This window comes from Urtica dioica, chromosome 7, assembly GCF_054948205.1.
Source record: "Urtica dioica subsp. dioica isolate 48M chromosome 7, U.dioica_male_clone48M_v1_H2, whole genome shotgun sequence".
Lineage (NCBI taxonomy): Eukaryota > Viridiplantae > Streptophyta > Magnoliopsida > Rosales > Urticaceae > Urtica > Urtica dioica.
In genome coordinates, this window is record NC_142762.1 from 43,018,182 (window position 1) to 43,038,084 (window position 19,903).

Below are 19,903 nucleotides of genomic sequence, written 5' to 3' on the forward strand. Positions count from 1 at the left end.
GTGGAATGCGTCGGAGGATAGCAGTGGTACTAGCGCTAAAGATGGACAAAATAGATAAACGGTTTAACCTTTATTCATTTTGAAAAGTTAACATTAACTATTAATAAGATTTGACCGGTTAACTATGTTTTTTAGAACGGTAAGACAATTAACCGTTATTTCAATATTTCATTTTTTATTATTGTTGTATAACAGTGATTTTCCATGAACATAGTGTCGTGGCAAAGCTCATCCGCAAAGGCTTGAGATTGTAACTCGGTGGCTCATGTTTTGGCGCCCAAGGCTTTTTATTCATCTTTTGTTGGTTATTGTTTTTCAGACCATACCAACATGGGTTGGCAAAATTATGGTATAATCCATACTTCTGGCTTAAGGGAAAAAGTACTCAGTTTTTTTTATTAAAAAAAAAAATTGATTAATGTGTGAGCAAGAAAATTGATTATCGCAAGACTTAAAATTACACAAAACAAAACTGAATTTCCAAAGTCCCACACCTCCAAAACATCTCATCTTGATATAATGTTTAATTAACAAATGTTTGATTTAAAGTTCGTGAAAATCTTAAATAAAATAAATAAACAGGGAAATCAAATAGTCCGTTGTTAAATAAACAGTTTGTTGTCACGTGTCATCACGTGAGTGGATCGTTCGGGACTCGTGAATCGGGCCGAAAATCAATTTACAGTTAATAATGGCTCTAGATATCTATAAATGGTCAACAAAGTTGAATAATAACACACACCAAAAAAAAAAAAAAAAAAACCCAAAGAAATCACGTTGGTGTCGAACGTTGTTAGTAATATATGGTATTTTTAGCATCGAATAGCGTAAATTCAAAACTAATTAACAACCTTAACCAGTGAAAACATGTAACATTTTCAAACTATGTCTTTTTCTCCATCATTCACCTTGGATTCTGCTTCATTCCAAGTCCAATCAATCCTAAGTTTAAGCATATTCAGTTCCAAATAATCCCTTTAAAAAAAGATTTAAAAAAAAAAAAACTAAAAAAACAACATAAGTCAAATATAATAAAGATCGTGATCATTCCAATATGGTAACGAGGAGAGTTTTCTTCCCCGGCGACCACGCCCACGTGGCGGCGTCGCTGTCTCTCACGGCGGCCGGCATCGCCGCCACGATCGCCGTGATCGCCGCCCTCTGCGGCGCTCGCTCCCACTCCCGCCGGAGGAAATCGGCGGCGCCGGATGACGTGGCGGAGGGCGGTGGAGGAGAGGTGAAAAAGGCGGTGTGGATGAAGACGATAATACTGGGCGAGAAGTGCAGAGTCAGCTGCGACGGCGGCGACGAAGATAACGGCGTTATTTTCGAGGCAAAAGACGGGAAGAAGATAACGGCGTACCATCCTCGGACGCTGAGCTCGTTGCCGCTTTCACGGCAGTGCTCACTCATTGACCACGACGCCGTTTCGAGGCTTGAACTCGGCTTGCTATACTACCACGAATCCGACCATTGACTTTTGGTTTATTTTACTTCATTAGTTTTTTAGAATATTTGTGGGATTATTTGCTTATTGACGAATGTTTGTAATTTGTAAGAATTTTGTTTCTGTTTTGTTTATTATGTAATAGTCATAATCGATATAGGATTATGAAGGTCAAGTCCCTCTTTCGTGGTCTCTTGATTTAAGGGTTAATCAAGCGCACCCAATAACCGATCTTAGTTGTGCTCATATGTTATGTATATCATTTTTGTTTCACATTTGAGCCTAGTGAAATATTTTTATTATGTATGAATCATATAAAATATATATATTTTTTTTTTGGTCGCGTATTCCGCAATAATCCCATAAATTAATAGGAGTTACAAATGTATATTTCTTTGCATTTTTATTTTGCATTATTTGTTTCAATCTTAGATGGAATAGTCATCTTGTGGTGCACAGAGTTCTTAATCGATATAGGATTATGAAGGTCAAGTCCCTCTTTCGTGGTCTCTTGATTTAAGGGTTAATCAAGCGCACCCAATAACCGATCTTAGTTGTGCTCATATGTTATGTATATCATTTTTGTTTCACATTTGAGCCTAGTGAAATATTTTTGTTTGATTTCATCTTTACACTTCCGAATTGACTTGTTGACATAATGACATTAGTGGTTTTATATGCATAAATTTATTAGATTTTCGAAAAAATAATAGATAGTTCGATACAGGGACGGATCCAGGTGGAATGCTCAAGTGGCCTAGGCCTTCCAAGACAAAAAAATTCGGACTTAAAAAAAATAATTTTTGTTTTTCAACTTAAACTGAATTTTGGCCCTCCCTCATTCCAAGTTCTGGATCCGCCACTGGTTTCGATATCCACACATATATATATATATTTTTTATTATTTTATCTAACTTACGGTGGAAAAACTGTAAATGATGATTTGTCACAAACTAATAATCAATTTAACACACTAATTTACAGGGCCAAACTTGAAAAGAAGAACAAAGACAAAGGACCATTAATAATTATAAAAAATAACATTTCGTTTCTTTTTCATGTTTTTTCGATTCCTTTTCTTGATTAGCGACAGCTGCGAATAGACAAACTTCGGATTTCTTTTCACCCCACTCGACCTATTCGCTCTCTGAATCGAAACCCTAAACCTATCTCGATCAAGCCAACGCATCAATGGAGTGCGTTTTCGGTCTAGTGGGCGACGGGTTCGCCATCGTGGTGGCGGACACATCGGCCGTGAACAGCATTCTGGTTCACAAGTCCAACGAGGACAAGATCATGGTCCTCGACTCCCACAAGCTCGTCGCCGCCAGTGGCGAGCCCGGAGACAGGTATCGCCGCCGAGATCTGCAGCCTCTCAATTTACTGGATTGCTTTTTTTTTCCTTTTCATTTTCGCATTTCGTCATGAAATTTGTATTTCTAGGGTTCAATTCACGGAGTACGTACAAAAAAACGTGTCTCTGTATCAGTTTCGTAACGGAATTCCGCTTACCACCGCCGCGACGGCGAACTTCACTCGCGGCGAGCTCGCCACCGCCTTGAGAAAGGTCTTCCCTTTGTTTCATTTTTTTTGTTGCTAATTTTTAGGGCTTTTGGTGCGATTGGTTCAAGGCCTTTTCAATTCTAGGTTTATTTTGGGGACAAAAAATACAACGATAATGGTTTCGAATTGAGTGAATTCGTTGTAAGGCAGTATCTTTATGTTGAAAAAACATAGCTGCAAAATGTTGAATAATTGTAAATATTTTTTTCAGAATCCGTACTCGGTGAACATCCTTTTGGCAGGCTTCGACAAAGAAACGGGTCCGTCGCTGTACTATATCGACTACATCGCGTCGCTCCACAGGGTCGAGAAGGGAGCGTTTGGCTACGGGTCTTACTTCTCGCTCTCCATGATGGACAGACACTACCACGCCGGTATGTCCGTGGAAGAGGCGGTCGAGCTGATCGACAAGTGCATAATCGAGATCCGCTCGAGGCTCGTCGTTGCGCCGCCGAATTTCGTGATCAAGATCGTCGACAAGGACGGGGCGAGGCTGTTGGCCTGGCGCGAGTCCATCAAGGACGCCGGTGCTATTCCTTCCCCGCCTTGAGTTTTATGAATATCCTTTCCTGTCTAAAACTTTTAGTTTGAATGACTGCAAAAATAGTAGCTTCTCTTTATGGTTGCGAGTTTCTGATGCGATAGAATGGGTGTTGTAATCTGGTTATTGAATGTTCGGAACTCTCGAAGCACACTGAGGTTACATTCATCTTTCTGGTATGACATTGAAAACATTCTCATAACAGAAATCAAAGTCAAGGCAAGGCTGAGCCTTTTCCTGTTTCCAGTTTCTAATTTTAGGAAGCTATAGCATTTTGCTCATTATCATTGGTGATGTTTTTTTTTCCTACTTTACTTTGGTGTTGACTCAAATTATCTACAGCGACGTACTAAGCTACAATTTATAGTCTTATTATTGTGAAGAAATCAGCTTTTTAACATAATTTCCCTCTCAATGCTTGGGTCCTCTAGCCAGCTCCCGTTTGTTTACTTTTCATTTTCTGAAAGAGGAGTATTACTGCTCCAAGTTTCGGCGTTACAAGAAACGACTATGAGTCCACGGTCATCGACTACGACGCTGTACATATTACCTTTGCTTGTACTGTTTTGCTTGTACGATGAGTCCGCGGCTTCTACTTGGATGTTCCTTTTGATGTGAGGGCAATTTTGTCTCTGTCGTTTTGAAAGGAAGCTGTGATTAGGCTGCCTTAAACTAAATAGGAAAAAAATTGTGTGTTGTTTTACTTTTTCGATTTGGTTGTTTAGATCACAGGTTACTTGGTGCTCAAGAAATCTCGGTTATTGAGAAAGTAAATTTTCATAACACCTCGCATAGGCGTGAATACGAAGAAGTCAGCTCAACGCTATTGCCATACTATACCAGTGCTTGGTCTGCTGACTGGTCACCGTTGCATACATTGCCGTGGAGGAACTAGAAGATAAGAGGTTCTTATTTTTAACACTTTAACTTGCTCTCTTTTTATACTTCCTTTTTCTGAAAGCTGAGTTTCACTCCACCTTGCCCATGGTCATCCACTACAACACTCAGCATTACGATTTCTCTGTGAATAGGGGTTCATCAGTTTAAATCGCCTGCATTGATTCTTATTGAGATATTACGTACTAGGTGAAAATTATTAATCCAAGTTGATATGAATAGCCTAAAAAAAACCTGCTCTTATAGAGCGTGTTAACTAATTGAGCAGTTACACACTTACGAGCATAACTTACACTAATTCGGGCCTGGTGAGTGAGGTTGACGAGGGCAAAAGAGGGATTATGGTCGGCGTCCTTGTAGAACCAGATTTGGATGATGTCATCTTTTCGGATGCTGTTGGGTTGGGCGAGAGCGGAGCAAGTGCCGTTGAAAAGGAAGTTATCTGAGTTCAACGAGCACCGTCGCACTCAGCCCCGCAATTCTGCTCCCGATCATTCTAGAAGCTTCCATCGCCTCGGCCCCGCGCAGAAAGTCCCCCTTCTCCGAGGGACTTGTTCAGCTGATTCACCGGCATCAACAGACGGTTCGGAACGCGGATGATCTCCCTCATCCTCTCTGGTAGCCCCGGCGGAGGCTCCGGGCCCTCCTTGAACGCCCTATCTTTCAGAACCTTCCGAGCTCTCTCCTCCGTTGGTTATACAATTTCAAATCCCTAGTGCAGGCAAAACGCTATTGGTCTAAACTCTAAACCAACCGATGGATTTAATTCGACCTAATGTGAGTCAACTTTGTCTCGAATGGAGGGTCATCTCAGTTTTACCTACCCAAAAAGTTTGGTTTTTCCTAAAGTGTTCAACATAGATTTTTATTTTTAAACGTGATGTAGCATTGAGCTTGGTTTCTCAAGTTTCCCTTTTCAAACGAATGTAGAATTTATTGAATTTCAGAGTTAATTTGATTAACTTCACACAAGTCAATTTTATTAAGTCCTTGTTGGAGTCACCGGACCAGCAATTTCCGAGAAGACAACAAGGATGAAAAGTGGTTGGTATTGGATTTGTATGACAGTGACATGATTGAAGTAGGGAAGGGTGAGTACAGTATAGTCGAGGTCACCAACGGTGATGCAATAATAACTTCCAAACCTAATTTTAGATGCTCAACAACGCTAACATTTGAGTATGGAAGAGGAATTATTGAAAACATGACGACCATGAGATGAGAAACGAGCGACGAAAGGTGAAATTTGGGACTAAAAATCGGTTAGACATAATTTTAAAAATGTGAATATACCACGTATATTGTTTTTTACGTGGATAAATTTTTATTTTTATAGTAAACAACTTAAACGAATACATAATGAGTTTGCCCCAAAAATGATCGGCAATCAATAATTTGAAAAAGTCTTCAAAACAAATTTCCCAAACATTTATATTATTTGAAAATGTAATATAGTATAAGTGTGTGACAATATGCCGCAGTTTGATGCATAATTTTGTTATTTTTTATTATTTTCATTTTTATAATTTTGTAAGAAAATCCTTTCAACTTCAAAAAAACAAAAATAATTTCTATACAATCGAAAAAAAAAATGGGTGTCACTTAAATTAGGATACAGTGAACGTGGATTTAATTGAGCACAATGGCAAGATGAGATAAGGTTCAACTCAAGCTCATGCAACGAGAAGTTGCATAAATGGTGTCATTTCGATACGCCTAAGCCTAATCTCTACCAAATAAAGAAGGGTACAATCATTTTACTCTCTCTCTCTCTCTCTCTCTCTCTCTCTCTCTCTCTCTATCTCTCTCAAAAGTCAGTCAATCTTCAAAACTCCAATATTGAAAATTGACCACATGATGTTAGTAATAGTATACTTACTTGGACGTTTTATTTTTCCTTTTTCTAAATATTATTTTAAAACACCACAAAAATGGTTTCAAATTTCTTATTGCAACGTGCCTTCCCAATTCCAAAACCATCTATCAAATTTCCAACACGAAACTAGTCTCTTTTTATATACTTCTACCTTCCCTCATGTGAGCGTTGGCCTTGACTGTCAAATTAGCAAATAGTAATCGAAAAAAAACTTGAACGTGACTTTTCCTCAGCGCGTCCAAAAATTCCGTTGACTTTCAAATGCACTGTTGCAAGTTTAATCTTAATTACCTAGCTGTCCATGAATAACAAACCCTTACGTTGAGCAAGAGCAAAAAACACAAGGGGACCACTAGTATTAAATGCAACATTATTAATTTCTGCTACGTAATATTACCGCAGCAGGTGAGTCAGAGAGGCTAGTTAAATTGTAAATTATTGCAAATAATGCCAAAATAATTTTGTTTCTTAAACTCTAACCCACCTTAAATAACTTTGTATGTATGTGTCAAGTTGGGAAAGTATATAACATAAAATAAACAGTGGGTGGTTATAACATCTATCTCTTGATTCTCTTCTCCTACTTCCACGAACCTACCCGCCACAATCGGTTTTTTTTTTTATTATTATTCATTCTATTAATATTATTTTTTTTTCAACATCCGTATTCTCAGCTTCAACTTTTCTTACTCTGACAGTCACCAAGTTTGATTTTTCAAAACCCCCACACACCCACACAGTGTCTGTGTATATATATATTACACTCAATGCTCATTAATTGGCATTCATATATTATTTCATATCGCTTGCTTGATATAAATATAATTACTTGGTCACTCATCTCCGTACTTTGTTGTTGAGAGAGATAAAGAGATAAACGAAGACAAAGAGAGAGTCGTGTGTCTCTGTGGAACCCCTTGGCTTGGGATTTCAAGTAAGAGATTTTTATTTATTTATTTTAGCTTATGATAGTTTTTCAGTTTTGTTGAAACTCTTAAAAACTTTTATTAATGAAATTCTGTTTGTATGATATAGGCTTCTGATATAGTAGCGTTGACCATCGATGGGTCTTTCTCTCTCCGTGTTCTTATCACCGCTGAGTCAAACCCTAAACCTGAAGCTGCTTGGCCTGTGTAGCATATTCACAACGGCCATTATGAAGGCCTCGAGATTCAAGGAACAGCAAGTCTTTGAAACCCCGAAAGAAATGGAATCGGACGCCGAAGAAAAGAAAACAGTTTCGAATCCTCCGATGATCAAGAAAAAAGAAGTGGTCAAAGTGCATATACAAAGGCCAACCATATTGCTTCCTCAACAAGCTATCGTGTTCTCTCCGAGACCGGTCAGCGAGCTCGACGACGCCGCGACGAAGGTCCAGAAGGTTTACAAGAGTTACCGAACCAGACGAAACCTCGCCGATTGCGCCGTCGTCGTTGAAGAGCTCTGGTTTGTGTCTCGCCTCTTTCTTTTTTTTTTTCTTTTTGAATCTTCGGTGCTGATCGTTGTTTTGGTTTTTAGGTGGAAAGCTTTGGACTTTGCGGCTCTGAGTTCGGTGTCGTTTTTCAACAACGAGAAGCCCGAGACAGCCCTTTCGCGGTGGTCTCGGATGAGGACAAAAGCCGCCAAGGTTGGGAAGGGATTGTCTAAGGATGAGAAAGCTCAGAAATTAGCTCTACAGCACTGGCTTGAAGCTGTAAGTGTTTTGTTCTAATCAATCAATTGAGTGGGACATAATTTCCTATTTATGATACATAATTTTCAATGCCCTCTGGCTTTTAGCCTATGCTCATGTGGGGACCAAAGTGGAGTCCCAAAAATTTGTAATCTATTCATAGGCATATTGTTTTGTTTTGTTGAGAGTCTCACATTATCAATCTGCATTTCCTTTTTCTTTTCCCTTCAGATTGACCCACGACATCGCTACGGACACAATCTTCACTTCTACTACGATATCTGGTCCGACAGCAAGAGCGTTCAACCTTTCTTTTACTGGTACATATAATACCTTGTCAAAAAAATTTATACGTGTAGCTGATTTTTTTTTTCATGTAACTGAATTTACCTTTTCTGTTTTTTGGAACTGAAGGTTGGATGTTGGCGAAGGTAAAGACTTGAGCCACAAGAAGTGTTCGAGAGCCGTCCTAAATCAGCAATGCATTCGCTATCTCGGACCGGTAATGAAGCTTCCTATGGATGGTTTATATGACACAATTTCGTTTGTTTTTTTTATCTGAACTCTGCGGTTATATGTGTACACAGAAAGAGCGAGAGGAATTCGAAGTGGTGGTGGAGAATGGAAAGCTGGTTTACAAGAGAAACGGGGCGAGCCTGAACACGGACGAGGCGTCGAAGTGGATATTCGTGCTTAGCACTTCAAGGGCTTTGTATGTTGGGCAGAAGAAGAAAGGCGTGTTTCAACACTCCAGCTTCCTCTCCGGCGGAGCCACCACAGCCGCCGGAAGATTGATCGCCCGCGAAGGAGCTCTCGAGGTACTAATTTCACCGCATCGTAATACAACCATCGATCGCAAGCCAATTAAGCTAACTCTGCCGTGTATTATATTGCAGGCTATATGGCCGTACAGTGGTCACTATCTCCCAACTGAAGACAACTTCAAAGAGCTCATCAGCTTCCTCAAAGAGCACCATGTAGACCTCACCAACGTTAAGGTAACACAACGCTCAATTAGATTGTCCACAATAATAATAAAAAAAAAGGGTCTTTGGCTGAATTTTCCGTGCCTCGCTTTGATCGCAGAGGTATTCGATCGACGAAAACGAGGGAGCGTCGTACGTGACGAGCAGCGAGGAAGAGTCGAGAACGAGCAAAAAAGCGGAAGATCTCGAGAGCGAGTTCACGGGCGTGGCATTGGACATGAAAGCGGCGAGCGGAGTCGAGACGCCGAGAGCCGAACGGGAAACGGAGAAGCCGGTGTTCGACTTGGCGAAGCGCCTGTCGTGCAAGTGGAGCAGCGGCGTGGGCCCGCGCATCGGCTGCGTGAGGGACTACCCTATGGAGCTCCAGTCAATGGCGCTCGAGCAAGTCAACCTTTCGCCGCGCGTGGGTCCCGGGGCGGGCCTAGTGCCGATCCCGTCGCCGAGGCCCAGCCCGAAGATCAGAGTCTCGCCCAGGCTCGCTTACATGGGCCTCCCAAGCCCCAGGGTGGCTCTACCTGCCGCTACTATCGCTGCGTAGATCATTCGTTCGCGAATCGTGCTATGAATTCTTTGATTAGTTTGTAAAAAAAAAATAATAATAATAATGACCGTTCGTTCTTTCGTTTATTAGTATAATTTATGAAGATCGGCTCGAAACAATGCAAAATTCGATCCACTTTTGTAGGATTGTATTTGAGTAACTAAGTTACAAAAATTTGGATATTTGTTAAATAGTCAATTTTTTGTAAATTTTAAGTAAATAGTTATTAAGTCGATGTGACATTATTTGGAATTTTTTAGCATTCCATTTATGTTTTTGGTATTTGATAGTTATTTACAATTAATAACGAATATTTACAACTAATCAATGTTCTTTTAACTTTGTTAATAAAATCTCGTAGATATTTATTTAGAATTTACCATAATTTATTATATGATAAAATTTGAGTTTTCATATGTTATTTGAATGTCATATTTATATTCCACATTTATATATAATTTTACAATCATATTTATATTCCACATTTACATATAACTTTACACTAAAATAGATATTGATTTGGAGACAAACTTGAAATGGGAAGCTTGAAAATGATGAAACGAACACATGCAAGGAATATTATTTTCTTATTCATTAAAAATAAAGAGAGGTTTTAAAATTCTCTCTCTCTCTGGAAGCGTCTCTCTCTCAAAAACAGAGTAAAGAAAACCCTAGCTTCGCCAGTCGCCGCCGCCTCCTAGGCTCCGGCCTGGGAGGTAGGACGGTTGCTCGCGAGGTGAGCATCGGCCTCGGTAGCATCTCTTCACTCACGTGCGCGGCTCTAGGTGGCGTTTCTTCCTTCGTCCTTGCATCGGCTCAGCTCATCGTTACTCTGACGCGCCGGCGGTTCCTGGTGCTCGGCCGTGGTGAAGACCTGGGAGTCGCTGGGGCTGGAAAAGCAGGGACCGTGCTCAGGTCTCGGATCTGAGAACGGTTTGGCGGCTTCGGTGGGTCTATGGCTCGCAGGTGGCCTCGGTGGCTTCGGTGGGTCTGTGGTTCGCAGGTGGCCTCGGTGGCTTCGGTGGGTCTGGTCTCGGATCCTTCGGTGGGTCTGTGGTACGCAGGTGGCTTCGGTGGCTTCGGTGGGTCAGGTCTCGGTGGCTTCGGTGGGTCAGGTGGCTCCGGTGGGTCTGGTCTCGGATCTGAGAACGGTTTGGCGGCTTCGGTGGCTTCCTCTGTTTTTCTCTCCGACTGGAGTGATACGGAAGAGTATGCGGTGAGACTCCGAGCTAAGGATGGGAGGGACGTGGCTGAAGAGTTTTTCGGGTGCAGAAGTGGTCGGATCTGCCGATTTGGTTGTGTTGTGTTTTTTGTTTTGTGTTTTTACTTAGTTATGCTTTATGTTTTTATGCTAGTTAGCCCATGTTGCGTTGTGTTTGACTTGGTTTATCTTGGACACGGATTAGCCGTTGTCCACTATCCCGTTGTGGATTTCCTGTTAGGTTTTGTTCTATACAGGTTGAAGATGCATCTTCTTCGTGGTCATCAAACCGAGGTTGAGTGGATCTTTCCATCTACCAATTTTGGTTTTGTTGAAAGAGCCCTATGTGTGCTCAATTACTGTGCTCGTCGTTCTTCCACTTGTCGGAAGCATGCACAAAACGTGCGATTACCAGAACTTAGTGTTAGTTTCACTTCGACTTATGTTTGAGGTATTCCATGTACTAAGGTGTTTTTCTCCTGTATTGATGGGTTTTTACCCAATTTTAATGGAAAATCCGTGACTTAAAAAAAAAAACACATGCAAGGAATCCTATGTCATTTTCTGCAGGTCTGCAGTGCAAGGAATCAACAGAGAGAGATATTAAGGACAACGGCAATGAAACGACATGCGTAGAAGATAACGACATGAATATGTGAAAATGACGAACATGCCATTTTTTCGTAGTTTATCTCTTTGTTTACCGCTCTTTAATTGTGTAATTGTAGCCTTATGCCACGTTTCCAACTTCCATTAGGAATTTGTACCCCCAAGGTCGAGAATAGAAAAGAGACATTAAATAGAGAAAACGCAGAATTTGAGGATTATTTTGGGTAGTTTAACACTTTAAATCTACCCAATTGTTAAATGGAAAATTGTTAAATCCCAGGAAATAGAGCGGACAGTAGTAATTACTAAAATAGATTACGACTCTCGAACTTCCATTTGTTTTGCATACTTTTCAGTATGGAAGCCTTGAATGCTTTTTTTTACCTTTCTCTGAACAAGACTCTCCCACTTCAAGGTCTGTGTATGTCAACGCGTGATCGATTAAAGTCACTCCCTGTCAAGCCTTGGTAATTTAAATTCTTCCCACTACGTTAAATGCTTTTATATTGTTAGTTACTTTACTATTTATTTATTTACTCTTTTTTTCTTTCTTTCCTTTTTCCAAGTAAATTTATCTACCTCTTTCCAACAGAGGCCTGTTCAACTTTCACAATATTTTCTTAAAATACACATCATTTTTATAATATATATATATATTTTAAATTGTTTAAGAAATTGTATTTAACTTAACATGTTATTCTAATAAAGATCAAATTTTAAAAAAAAAAAAAAATCAGAAAACATGATTAAAAATAAAATCGCAAAATTACATGCAATAATTATTAGGTATTCCCCATCAAAAAGAAACGAGAACTAATAAGTGTTTATAAAAATTATCGATACTCTTTTTAATGTTAATTGGTTATGAGATTTAACTTAATGATTCTTTAACATAGAACAAGAGCCTAACAAAACCCAAACGAACTCCGGTCAAATTGTTGGGAACCGGCCGAAGAATAGCAATCATAAAGAGCCGTCATCTTTAAGGACATATTAGGAATTTCACATTGAAAAAAATTAGAACTAATAAGTGTTTTTGAAAATCATGTGTTACCCCTCTCATTCTATTACCATCTCTCATTGTAATAGAATAATGCCACATTTAACTCGTCTGCGGCCATTACGAATCCATTGAACGAGATAGTAAGACTTGTTTTGGCAATCTATACGACAAACATGGAACAAATGAGAAAGTACTCTGAGTATCTTACTCATCAACGAGTTTAAAAATCAAACAATGCAGTCATTTGTATAACCGGAGCTTGTTGAATTTTCTAGTGTCTCAAAACCCATATTTGATTTGTGATGAAATGGGCAAACTTTGGGTTCGGAAGTCCGAAGGTGGCATGAATTTTCGAAATTTGGGTGGTTCAACAAAGCTCTCTTGCCCAAGAGTGTTTAGAAAGCTCTCCGTTTTCTGAACTCCTTAGCTTCGAAGGTTCTCAAATCTAACTACTTGAATCATGCATTCCCAAGTTGACTTGCTCCTCCTATATAAGGCCTCTAGCCTTTAGAGGGGGCTCTGGGGCCACAAGGTGATTGGAGGTAGATCCAAATGGAGAATAGGCTCATATACTCAAATGGAGAATAGGCTCATATACTCAAATGGAGTTTCGGTGTGATATATGTGTTAGGGATATTGCCCACAAAAAGGGTGTATTGATAATTACCTATAGATTGTTTAGATAAATATAAAATAAGTGGAGATAATTAAAAAAAATTAATTAGAATGGTAATTGCAAAGAAACATTTTCATCACAGTCTCACTCATAGATTTATGCGATAACTTGAGAAGGAAGATATATCGATGGATATGAGCATCCTTCAAGGTAAAATGCTAAAATTTGGTGTGAGTAATCCAGCCTAGGTAGCTAGATAAAAAATCACATATGCGGCCCGCATGCTAAGTGTAAGTTCGCTTTGGTGGAAGCACAAATTGTGCAGATAATATGTACATGCGTGATCACTAGGACAAATTGGGTCATTAGGTTCGGGTTGTTTTTTAATGTGACTAGTCGCATCCCAAAGAGTCGCCGAATTGATTAAAAAATCAGTCATTTTAATGGGGATTATTAATTTTTAAATGCGATAAAAAGCGCATCCAAAGGTGATTCTAGACTTTGGATGCGATTTTATCACATCCAAAAGTTTAAAATTTTGAGAGGGCTCTAATTTCTTTGCTTTTTTTTTCGTTCATATAATGACGTGGCAAAGTTTCACCCAATTTTATTTTAAAGAGTTTTGGATGCGACTCTTTCACATCCAATTTAGCATTGGATACAACTTTGTCGCATCCAATATCTAGGTCATTTCGATTTAAAGTTTCGTATTGTCTACCTTTCTTCATTCCAAACCAAAGCCATACACCTCTCTCTCTCTTTCTCTCGCGAAAATACCCACCACCAGCACTCCGTCGTTCTCTCTTCGCGAAAACACCCACCAACACTCATCTCATTCTCTATTTATCTTCTATCCAATCACCACCACCATCACAGACCAGGTTCTTTCACTCCTTCGGGCTGAGACAACTAGCGTTCCTTTGCGCGACCACTACAGGCCACCGACGTTCCTTCATTCCGATCGCTAGACCACTGTCGAGACCGAGACCATCACCAACAGACTACCCTCTTCTCTCGCGACCACCACCATATGACCACTAGCGTTCCTTCGTGCGCCCACCAGCGTTCCTTCGCGCGACCACCACCAGATGCGTGCTCTCTCTTTGATTGTAAGCTCTCTATATCTCTCTCACTCTCTCTCGCTTACTCTCTCAAGTCCACAGTTAACCAAGTTCATGCTAACTGTCTCAGACCCCCACCACGCGACCACCAGAGACCACCGGAGATCTCACCGGGTTGTGCTCAACCATGCTTACGGCCTATCCTTCTTGTCTATAAACTGACCACAGACCCGAGCCGTTGTGAACTTTGACCACCGAGCACTGCCGGTCTTGGGCTAAGGCGGGCTAGGCCCAGGCCTAGGGCCCCATATGTGGATGAGCCCCAAAAAATTTACACTTTTTGCCTATTTTTAAGAAAATTTACATTTTTTACCCTAAAAATTTACACTTTTGGCATATTTTTTACCCTGAAAATTTAAATTTTTATTAGTATTATAGGGCCCCAAAATATTGAATCGCCTAGAGCCCCCGGTGAGTTTTGGCCGGCCCTGCCACCAAGCCACCACAGACCACAACACTGGCGTTCCTTCAATCATTCACGCTGAACCACCAGACCCATAAATCGAGTCTTTTGCGCTGAGGCGAGACTACCAGATCCACAAATCGAGTCTTTTGCGCTGAGCCGAGACCACCAGACCCACATATCGATCCTTCGCGCCGAACCGAGACCATAACGTCCACCGCTGTGACACCATCACCCTATCTCTCTCTCATGTAATCCCTCATTCTCTCTATTCTCTTTCTGTATCTGATCTCTCACATCTCGCTCTCTCTCTCTCTAGGTCTCAGTCTCGATCTCTCGCTCTCTCCCGGTCTCCGTAAAAAACGTACCAATAATCTAATTTTGTAATTTTGCAACTATTAAACTTCATTAAGTCATTTAGTTAACTATATATGAGATTTAGAAGATGAATATTCCTTATGTAACAAAATATAACATGAAAAAATAATCTTGATCCTCATGAGGATTGGAAAAAGAAAATTGGTCAGAAGTTTTTAAATCCGACATAATCATTGTTGGTAAGATGGAAATGGAATATATCTTAATCCACTAAACTTTCAAACCAAACTCCTATGCAAAACGTATGTTTGATTTTATTTTTTGGGTATCAGGTTAGTTTTCAAACGAATACCAGAAATCGACGAGAGAAAACTCCAAAACATGTGTGAACTGGCGGTCGACTGTTTTTTTTTTTTTTTTTCCCTCAGAGAGATTGATATATATGTAATGTAAGAAGTAAGAACACAGTGACCGAGTTTTGAATTGTCAACAGTGGACATATATCAAACGGTTGGGATTGAAAAGAAAACAATCGAACGGTAAAGATGGACGGACCAATGTAAGGGATAAAGAATTGTGATTTTTTATACAAAAATTGCGCAGTAAGTTGGGCCTAGGGGATCTCTTGTCGGTTTGCTTTTTGGCCCTTTTTGTAACTTTTTATGTACTGACATAAACTTTTTAAAAATCATTTTTAATTTCATCCCGGACAAAGAAAAAAAAATTATAAAAGAAGGGTACGTGTGTAAATTATTCAAACCTACAGGGGCAAGAAATGGGGAATCGAGCGGGACTTAAATTCCTTTAGCCCGTTGGGCTATTTGAAATTCAAACAGACATTTTTATCGAAACCAAAACGACAGTGTCTTGGACTAGACCACTTCCCACAACCCCCCACTAAAAGACAAACCCACGTCTCTCTCTCTCTCTCTCTCTCTCTCTCTCTCTCTCTAAGAATAGAACTGTCCCGTTGATTTTGGCTCAACCATTGAACTGAGAAGCGAGAACAAACAAAAGCCACTTCCAAGTATATGATATTTGAATCAACTTTTATAAGCTACGAAACATATTTTGGTTGAGCTGAAATGGGTGGCTCAGGGAAATGGGTGAAAGCGCTTGTAGGTTTCAAAAAGCCAGACAAAGAAGATAACGTGAGTTTTCATTCTCTCTCTCTCTCTCTTTCCCATTTTTCTTCGTTGAACTGTGGTCTGAGTTTCTCTGGGTTTGTTCTCTTGAAGTCAGCTGGGAAGGGCAAAAAATGGAGGCTGTGGAGAAGCTCGTCGACGGACTTGGGTTCTTCGTGGAAGAACTTCAAAGGGTCCCACAAAGCAGCCTCGGAGGGCTCAGATTCCCCGAGACTTGCCGACACTTTCTCGGCCGCCATGGCTACGCTTGTCAGAGCTCCTCCGCGAAACTTCAGGGCCGTGAAAAAAGAATGGGCTGCCATCAGAATCCAAACCGCTTTTCGTGGCTTCTTGGTAACGCTAACAAAACACCTTTTTTTTTTTTTCCTTTTTCTAAATCTCTCGAACGATTAAATGCATGCATGTCCTGGAATAGCAAGTACATCCCAGATCTCGTTGAAGAAGATATGAAGACTATACACAATTAATGCAAGTGGCGTAACATAAATCAAGGAATTTTTATTTTTGGAACACTAATTAAACCATAGAAAATGGTAATTTGAAGATAACTGTGAAGGAAAATCAAAATTTTGAATTGTGTCTAAAAAATTAGTGTGAGAAGTCATGGACTAATTTTTTTCCCTAGAATTATATATATATACACATATACATATATATATTTCATGAGATTTGATTTGAGAGGTTAAGTCCAAGCATAGTCTTAAAGTGGATGGTGTTTGATATGTAGGCAAGAAGGGCATTGAGGGCATTAAAAGGAGTGGTGAGGCTTCAAGCTCTGGTTCGAGGGCGTCAAGTGAGAAAGCAAGCGGCGGTGACGCTTCGGTGTATGCAAGCCTTGGTGAGAGTCCAAGCCCGAGTGAGAGCTCGTCGAGTCAGAATGTCCGTCGAGGGACAGGCCATCCAACAGATGCTCAAAGACCGTCGCTCCGAGGCTGATATCTTGAAGCAAGCCGAGGCATGTCTACATATCATAAATACTATACATACTCACTCCTACACAGCTCTATTTCATTGTTTGGATTGATCTCAACCGTCGATCTCTGCGTCCAGGATGGGTGGTGCGACAGCAAAGGAACGCTGAACGACGTCAAGACCAAGCTCCACATGAGGAAAGAGGGAGCTTTCAAGAGAGAGAGGGCAATCGCTTACTCGCTCGCTCAAAAGGTACTTGAAAAAAAAAGATGGGAAAAATACAAAATCCCATTTTTGTAACTCAACAATACCTTTGTTGTCACGATTCATCGAGATTCAGCCCTGCGTCGCTCTGATGCGTGAAACAAATTACTACGAATGCGAGTTGTGAGTTTTTATTTATTATTATTATTATTTTGTTTCTGTTGATTATGTCAGCAATGGAGATCAGCCCAGGAGATGAATTGCGGGAAGAAGCAGCAAGCGTTCGACAAGAACAGCTGGGGGTGGAGCTGGCTGGAGCGGTGGATGGCCGCGAAGCCTTGGGAGACTCGGCTCATGGAACAACAAACGCCACAACCCCAAGCAAAGAAGAACTCTCCGCTCCCGAAATCGTCTGAGCCGTGCTCCTCGGTCAGAGTCAGGAGGAACAACGTGTCCACGAGAATCTCCGCGAAGCCGCCGGTAATTACGGCTCAGTCCTCTTCGAGCCCGAGCTCCGAGTTCCGGTACGACGAGAGCTCGGCCTCGTCTTCGTTTTGCACTTCAACCACGCCGGTTTCTGCGCCGGAGCGGACCGAAGACAGTGGCGGCTCGAACGCCCGGCCCAACTATATGAGTCTGACTCAGTCGACGAAGGCGAAGCGGAAGGGGAATAACTCTCAGCCGGCGCCGCCGCCACATCATCATCATCATAACAGAGCGATCAGGCAGTCAATGGACGAATTTCAATTCATGAATAGGTCGGCGATTTTCGATTCGAAAAGCGTGGCCGGGTCGGACCAAAACTCGAGGCCTCTGTATGTGTCCACACAGTTGGACAGGAATTCCATGAAACTCATGTGATGAGGAAGAAGAAGAAGAAAAAGAAGATCAACAACAGCTTGTTGTTCCTTTTTTTTTTTTGCATTTTCATTGTGTTTGTGTATTTAAGGTTGTTGCCCTTGTTTCCTTGGCTTTTGGTGCCAGGAAAACTGGATTGATTAGTTCTGGTGATATGCTTTTAATTCCTACTTTGTAATATAGTTCAATTTGTTCATTTATGATTAAATTCTAGTCTGATTCCCGGATCTACTATTTATGTAGCATGATCTGATCTTCTGAGGTTCGTTCACTGCTTTTCCCACTCTTTTTCAAATTTTGTACTGGTTGGTGGGGACATGATTGATATTTGATACCATAAATAAGTGAATGAATCTGGCTATAGTATTTAATTTAAACCTGGTGAGACTGGACATTTGTAATTGTGCTGGTTTTTTTTTTTTTGAGAAACGTGGGCGGTGCCACGGAAATATCATATAAGCCCTCACGTATGGCGGAGGAAAACCGTGGTTACAAAAGAGAGAAAGAAACACTAACGGAACCACGCCACCAAACACAAACAAACCGAGAAAACACTAACCCGGCGAGCGGGATTGGATCACTCTGTCATCGGCTCTAATAGCCTCTTCCGAGCAAGGAGGGACAAGCCCCATTCATCTCGAGTTAGTGGGAGTGGGGATGTAATTGTGCTGGTTGGTGGGGATGTAATTCGTTTTTAATGTAATTGTGCTGATCTAAAAAATTCGTCGAATAAAAATACAAGGTAAGCTCGAATAAAAATACAAGATAAGCTCGAGATTTAAATAAATGAACAAATCAAAATGAAATAGAAATAAAAGATTAATTCGAAAAGAATATAGATATATTAAGCGAGCAATCCGATTACAATGGTCTAACTCAACAATTCTACAAGAAAAGTTTAACTCAGAAATTACAATAGAGATTAGAGAGAATATATGAAAAGTGCATTGATTACTTTTTAAAATAAGTGATTTTATAGATGGTCACATTTCCGTCAATCACTTTGTCCTATATTTTTTCACGCCGTGACATGTCTCCTAGGATGGTGGCAAACGGAGACTTGTTAAACAAGTCCGGATCTTGTGGTGGACGACGTGGCACCGCCGCGCAGCTCATCGCTTCAATGGAGTCAATTGAGTTGAGTTTGTCCAAAGATATGGAGAAGGCCCAACTAGGTTTTCTTGGTCTGGGACTTATATGGCAATGACTTCATCGTTTTGGAATAATTATTGAGTTGAGCCAAATCGACTTTGATTTTGTTATTGGACTTTCAGCCCATAAGTAAATTATTTAGGGTGGGTCGAACTCTACACCCAAAATTATTATCCATTTTTCTTAATATACGATCACTTATTTAAGCGATTATTTCAAAATTTGTGTTAGAATTTGTAAATATTTTAAACTATTTATTTGAAATATATATCTCTTAATAATATGAGTAAAAAAAAGATTATCATTGTTAATGTCATTGCACTTAATCTTTATATTAACGTTTCACAACGTTTCCATTGTTTTCTATTCCTCGTGATCTTCAAAGAATCAAGAAGTTGTTATTAATTTCAAGCATACTCTCTCTCCCTCTATATCGATGTATAGATATGGAGCGTGACTGTAACAGCCACAAAGAGCCACGAAGTGCCAGGAGCACCAGCCTCCACTTTCGCCCCTCTTGATTCTAAGAGCCACGAAGTGCCATGTCACCTAAGCTTTAGTGAGATTATGATGATTCGTTAATTTGATGATTCGTTAATTTAATTGTTCATATATCTGATTTTAAATTATGTACTTGTCGAGAATTTATTTATGCATAATGTCGATTCAGCTAACAAAGTTTAATGCTCTAACTATTCTAATAGGACTTGGGATCGAGATATAATAATTTGATAATTGGAAAATTAATTAGAAAATCGATGACGTTCTCGATAATTTTTTATATGCAGCAAGTGGGATTGAATTAGGAATATCGTTTGTAATCTGTCCGTAGTGAAAT

The 19,903-nt window shown here is 40.3% G+C and overlaps 3 protein-coding genes across 3 annotated transcripts; all 3 read left to right on the top strand.

The window, feature by feature from the left end:
* Positions 1–2,505: 2,505 nt before the first annotated feature.
* LOC149391832 (proteasome subunit beta type-2-A-like) lies at positions 2,506–3,793 on the top strand. The gene is made up of 3 exons (XM_089621293.1): positions 2,506–2,796; positions 2,891–3,014; positions 3,222–3,793. Exons 1-3 carry the CDS (start codon positions 2,639–2,641, stop codon positions 3,558–3,560), a joined length of 621 nt encoding a protein of 206 aa, XP_089477419.1. The 5' UTR covers positions 2,506–2,638; the 3' UTR covers positions 3,561–3,793.
* Positions 3,794–7,007: 3,214 nt separating this feature from the next.
* On the top strand, positions 7,008–9,753 carry LOC149391833 (calmodulin-binding family protein). Its single transcript, XM_089620346.1, has 8 exons — positions 7,008–7,258; positions 7,360–7,770; positions 7,843–8,017; positions 8,228–8,316; positions 8,411–8,498; positions 8,584–8,814; positions 8,893–8,994; positions 9,083–9,753. Exons 2-8 carry the CDS (start codon positions 7,388–7,390, stop codon positions 9,518–9,520), a joined length of 1,506 nt encoding a protein of 501 aa, XP_089476472.1. The 5' UTR covers positions 7,008–7,258; positions 7,360–7,387; the 3' UTR covers positions 9,521–9,753.
* A 5,870-nt stretch (positions 9,754–15,623) lies between these two features.
* Positions 15,624–18,155, top strand: IQD6 (IQ-domain 6). The gene is made up of 5 exons (XM_089621268.1): positions 15,624–15,945; positions 16,033–16,272; positions 16,667–16,894; positions 16,990–17,103; positions 17,290–18,155. Exons 1-5 carry the CDS (start codon positions 15,880–15,882, stop codon positions 17,914–17,916), a joined length of 1,275 nt encoding a protein of 424 aa, XP_089477394.1. The 5' UTR covers positions 15,624–15,879; the 3' UTR covers positions 17,917–18,155.
* Positions 18,156–19,903: the final 1,748 nt, after the last annotated feature.

Coding starts and splice junctions, on each gene's coding strand:
- IQD6 (XM_089621268.1), top strand. CDS start 15,880: ATGGGTGGCTCAGGGAAATGGGTGAAAGCGCTTGTAGGTTTCAAAAAG. Junction 16,273..16,666: donor CCGCTTTTCGTGGCTTCTTG/GTAACGCTAACA, acceptor TTTGATATGTAG/GCAAGAAGGGCATTGAGGGC. Junction 16,895..16,989: donor ATATCTTGAAGCAAGCCGAG/GCATGTCTACAT, acceptor CTCTGCGTCCAG/GATGGGTGGTGCGACAGCAA.
- LOC149391832 (XM_089621293.1), top strand. CDS start 2,639: ATGGAGTGCGTTTTCGGTCTAGTGGGCGACGGGTTCGCCATCGTGGTG. Junction 2,797..2,890: donor AGTGGCGAGCCCGGAGACAG/GTATCGCCGCCG, acceptor TTGTATTTCTAG/GGTTCAATTCACGGAGTACG. Junction 3,015..3,221: donor TCGCCACCGCCTTGAGAAAG/GTCTTCCCTTTG, acceptor TATTTTTTTCAG/AATCCGTACTCGGTGAACAT.
- LOC149391833 (XM_089620346.1), top strand. CDS start 7,388: ATGGGTCTTTCTCTCTCCGTGTTCTTATCACCGCTGAGTCAAACCCTA. Junction 8,018..8,227: donor TACAGCACTGGCTTGAAGCT/GTAAGTGTTTTG, acceptor TTTTCCCTTCAG/ATTGACCCACGACATCGCTA. Junction 8,317..8,410: donor GTTCAACCTTTCTTTTACTG/GTACATATAATA, acceptor TTGGAACTGAAG/GTTGGATGTTGGCGAAGGTA.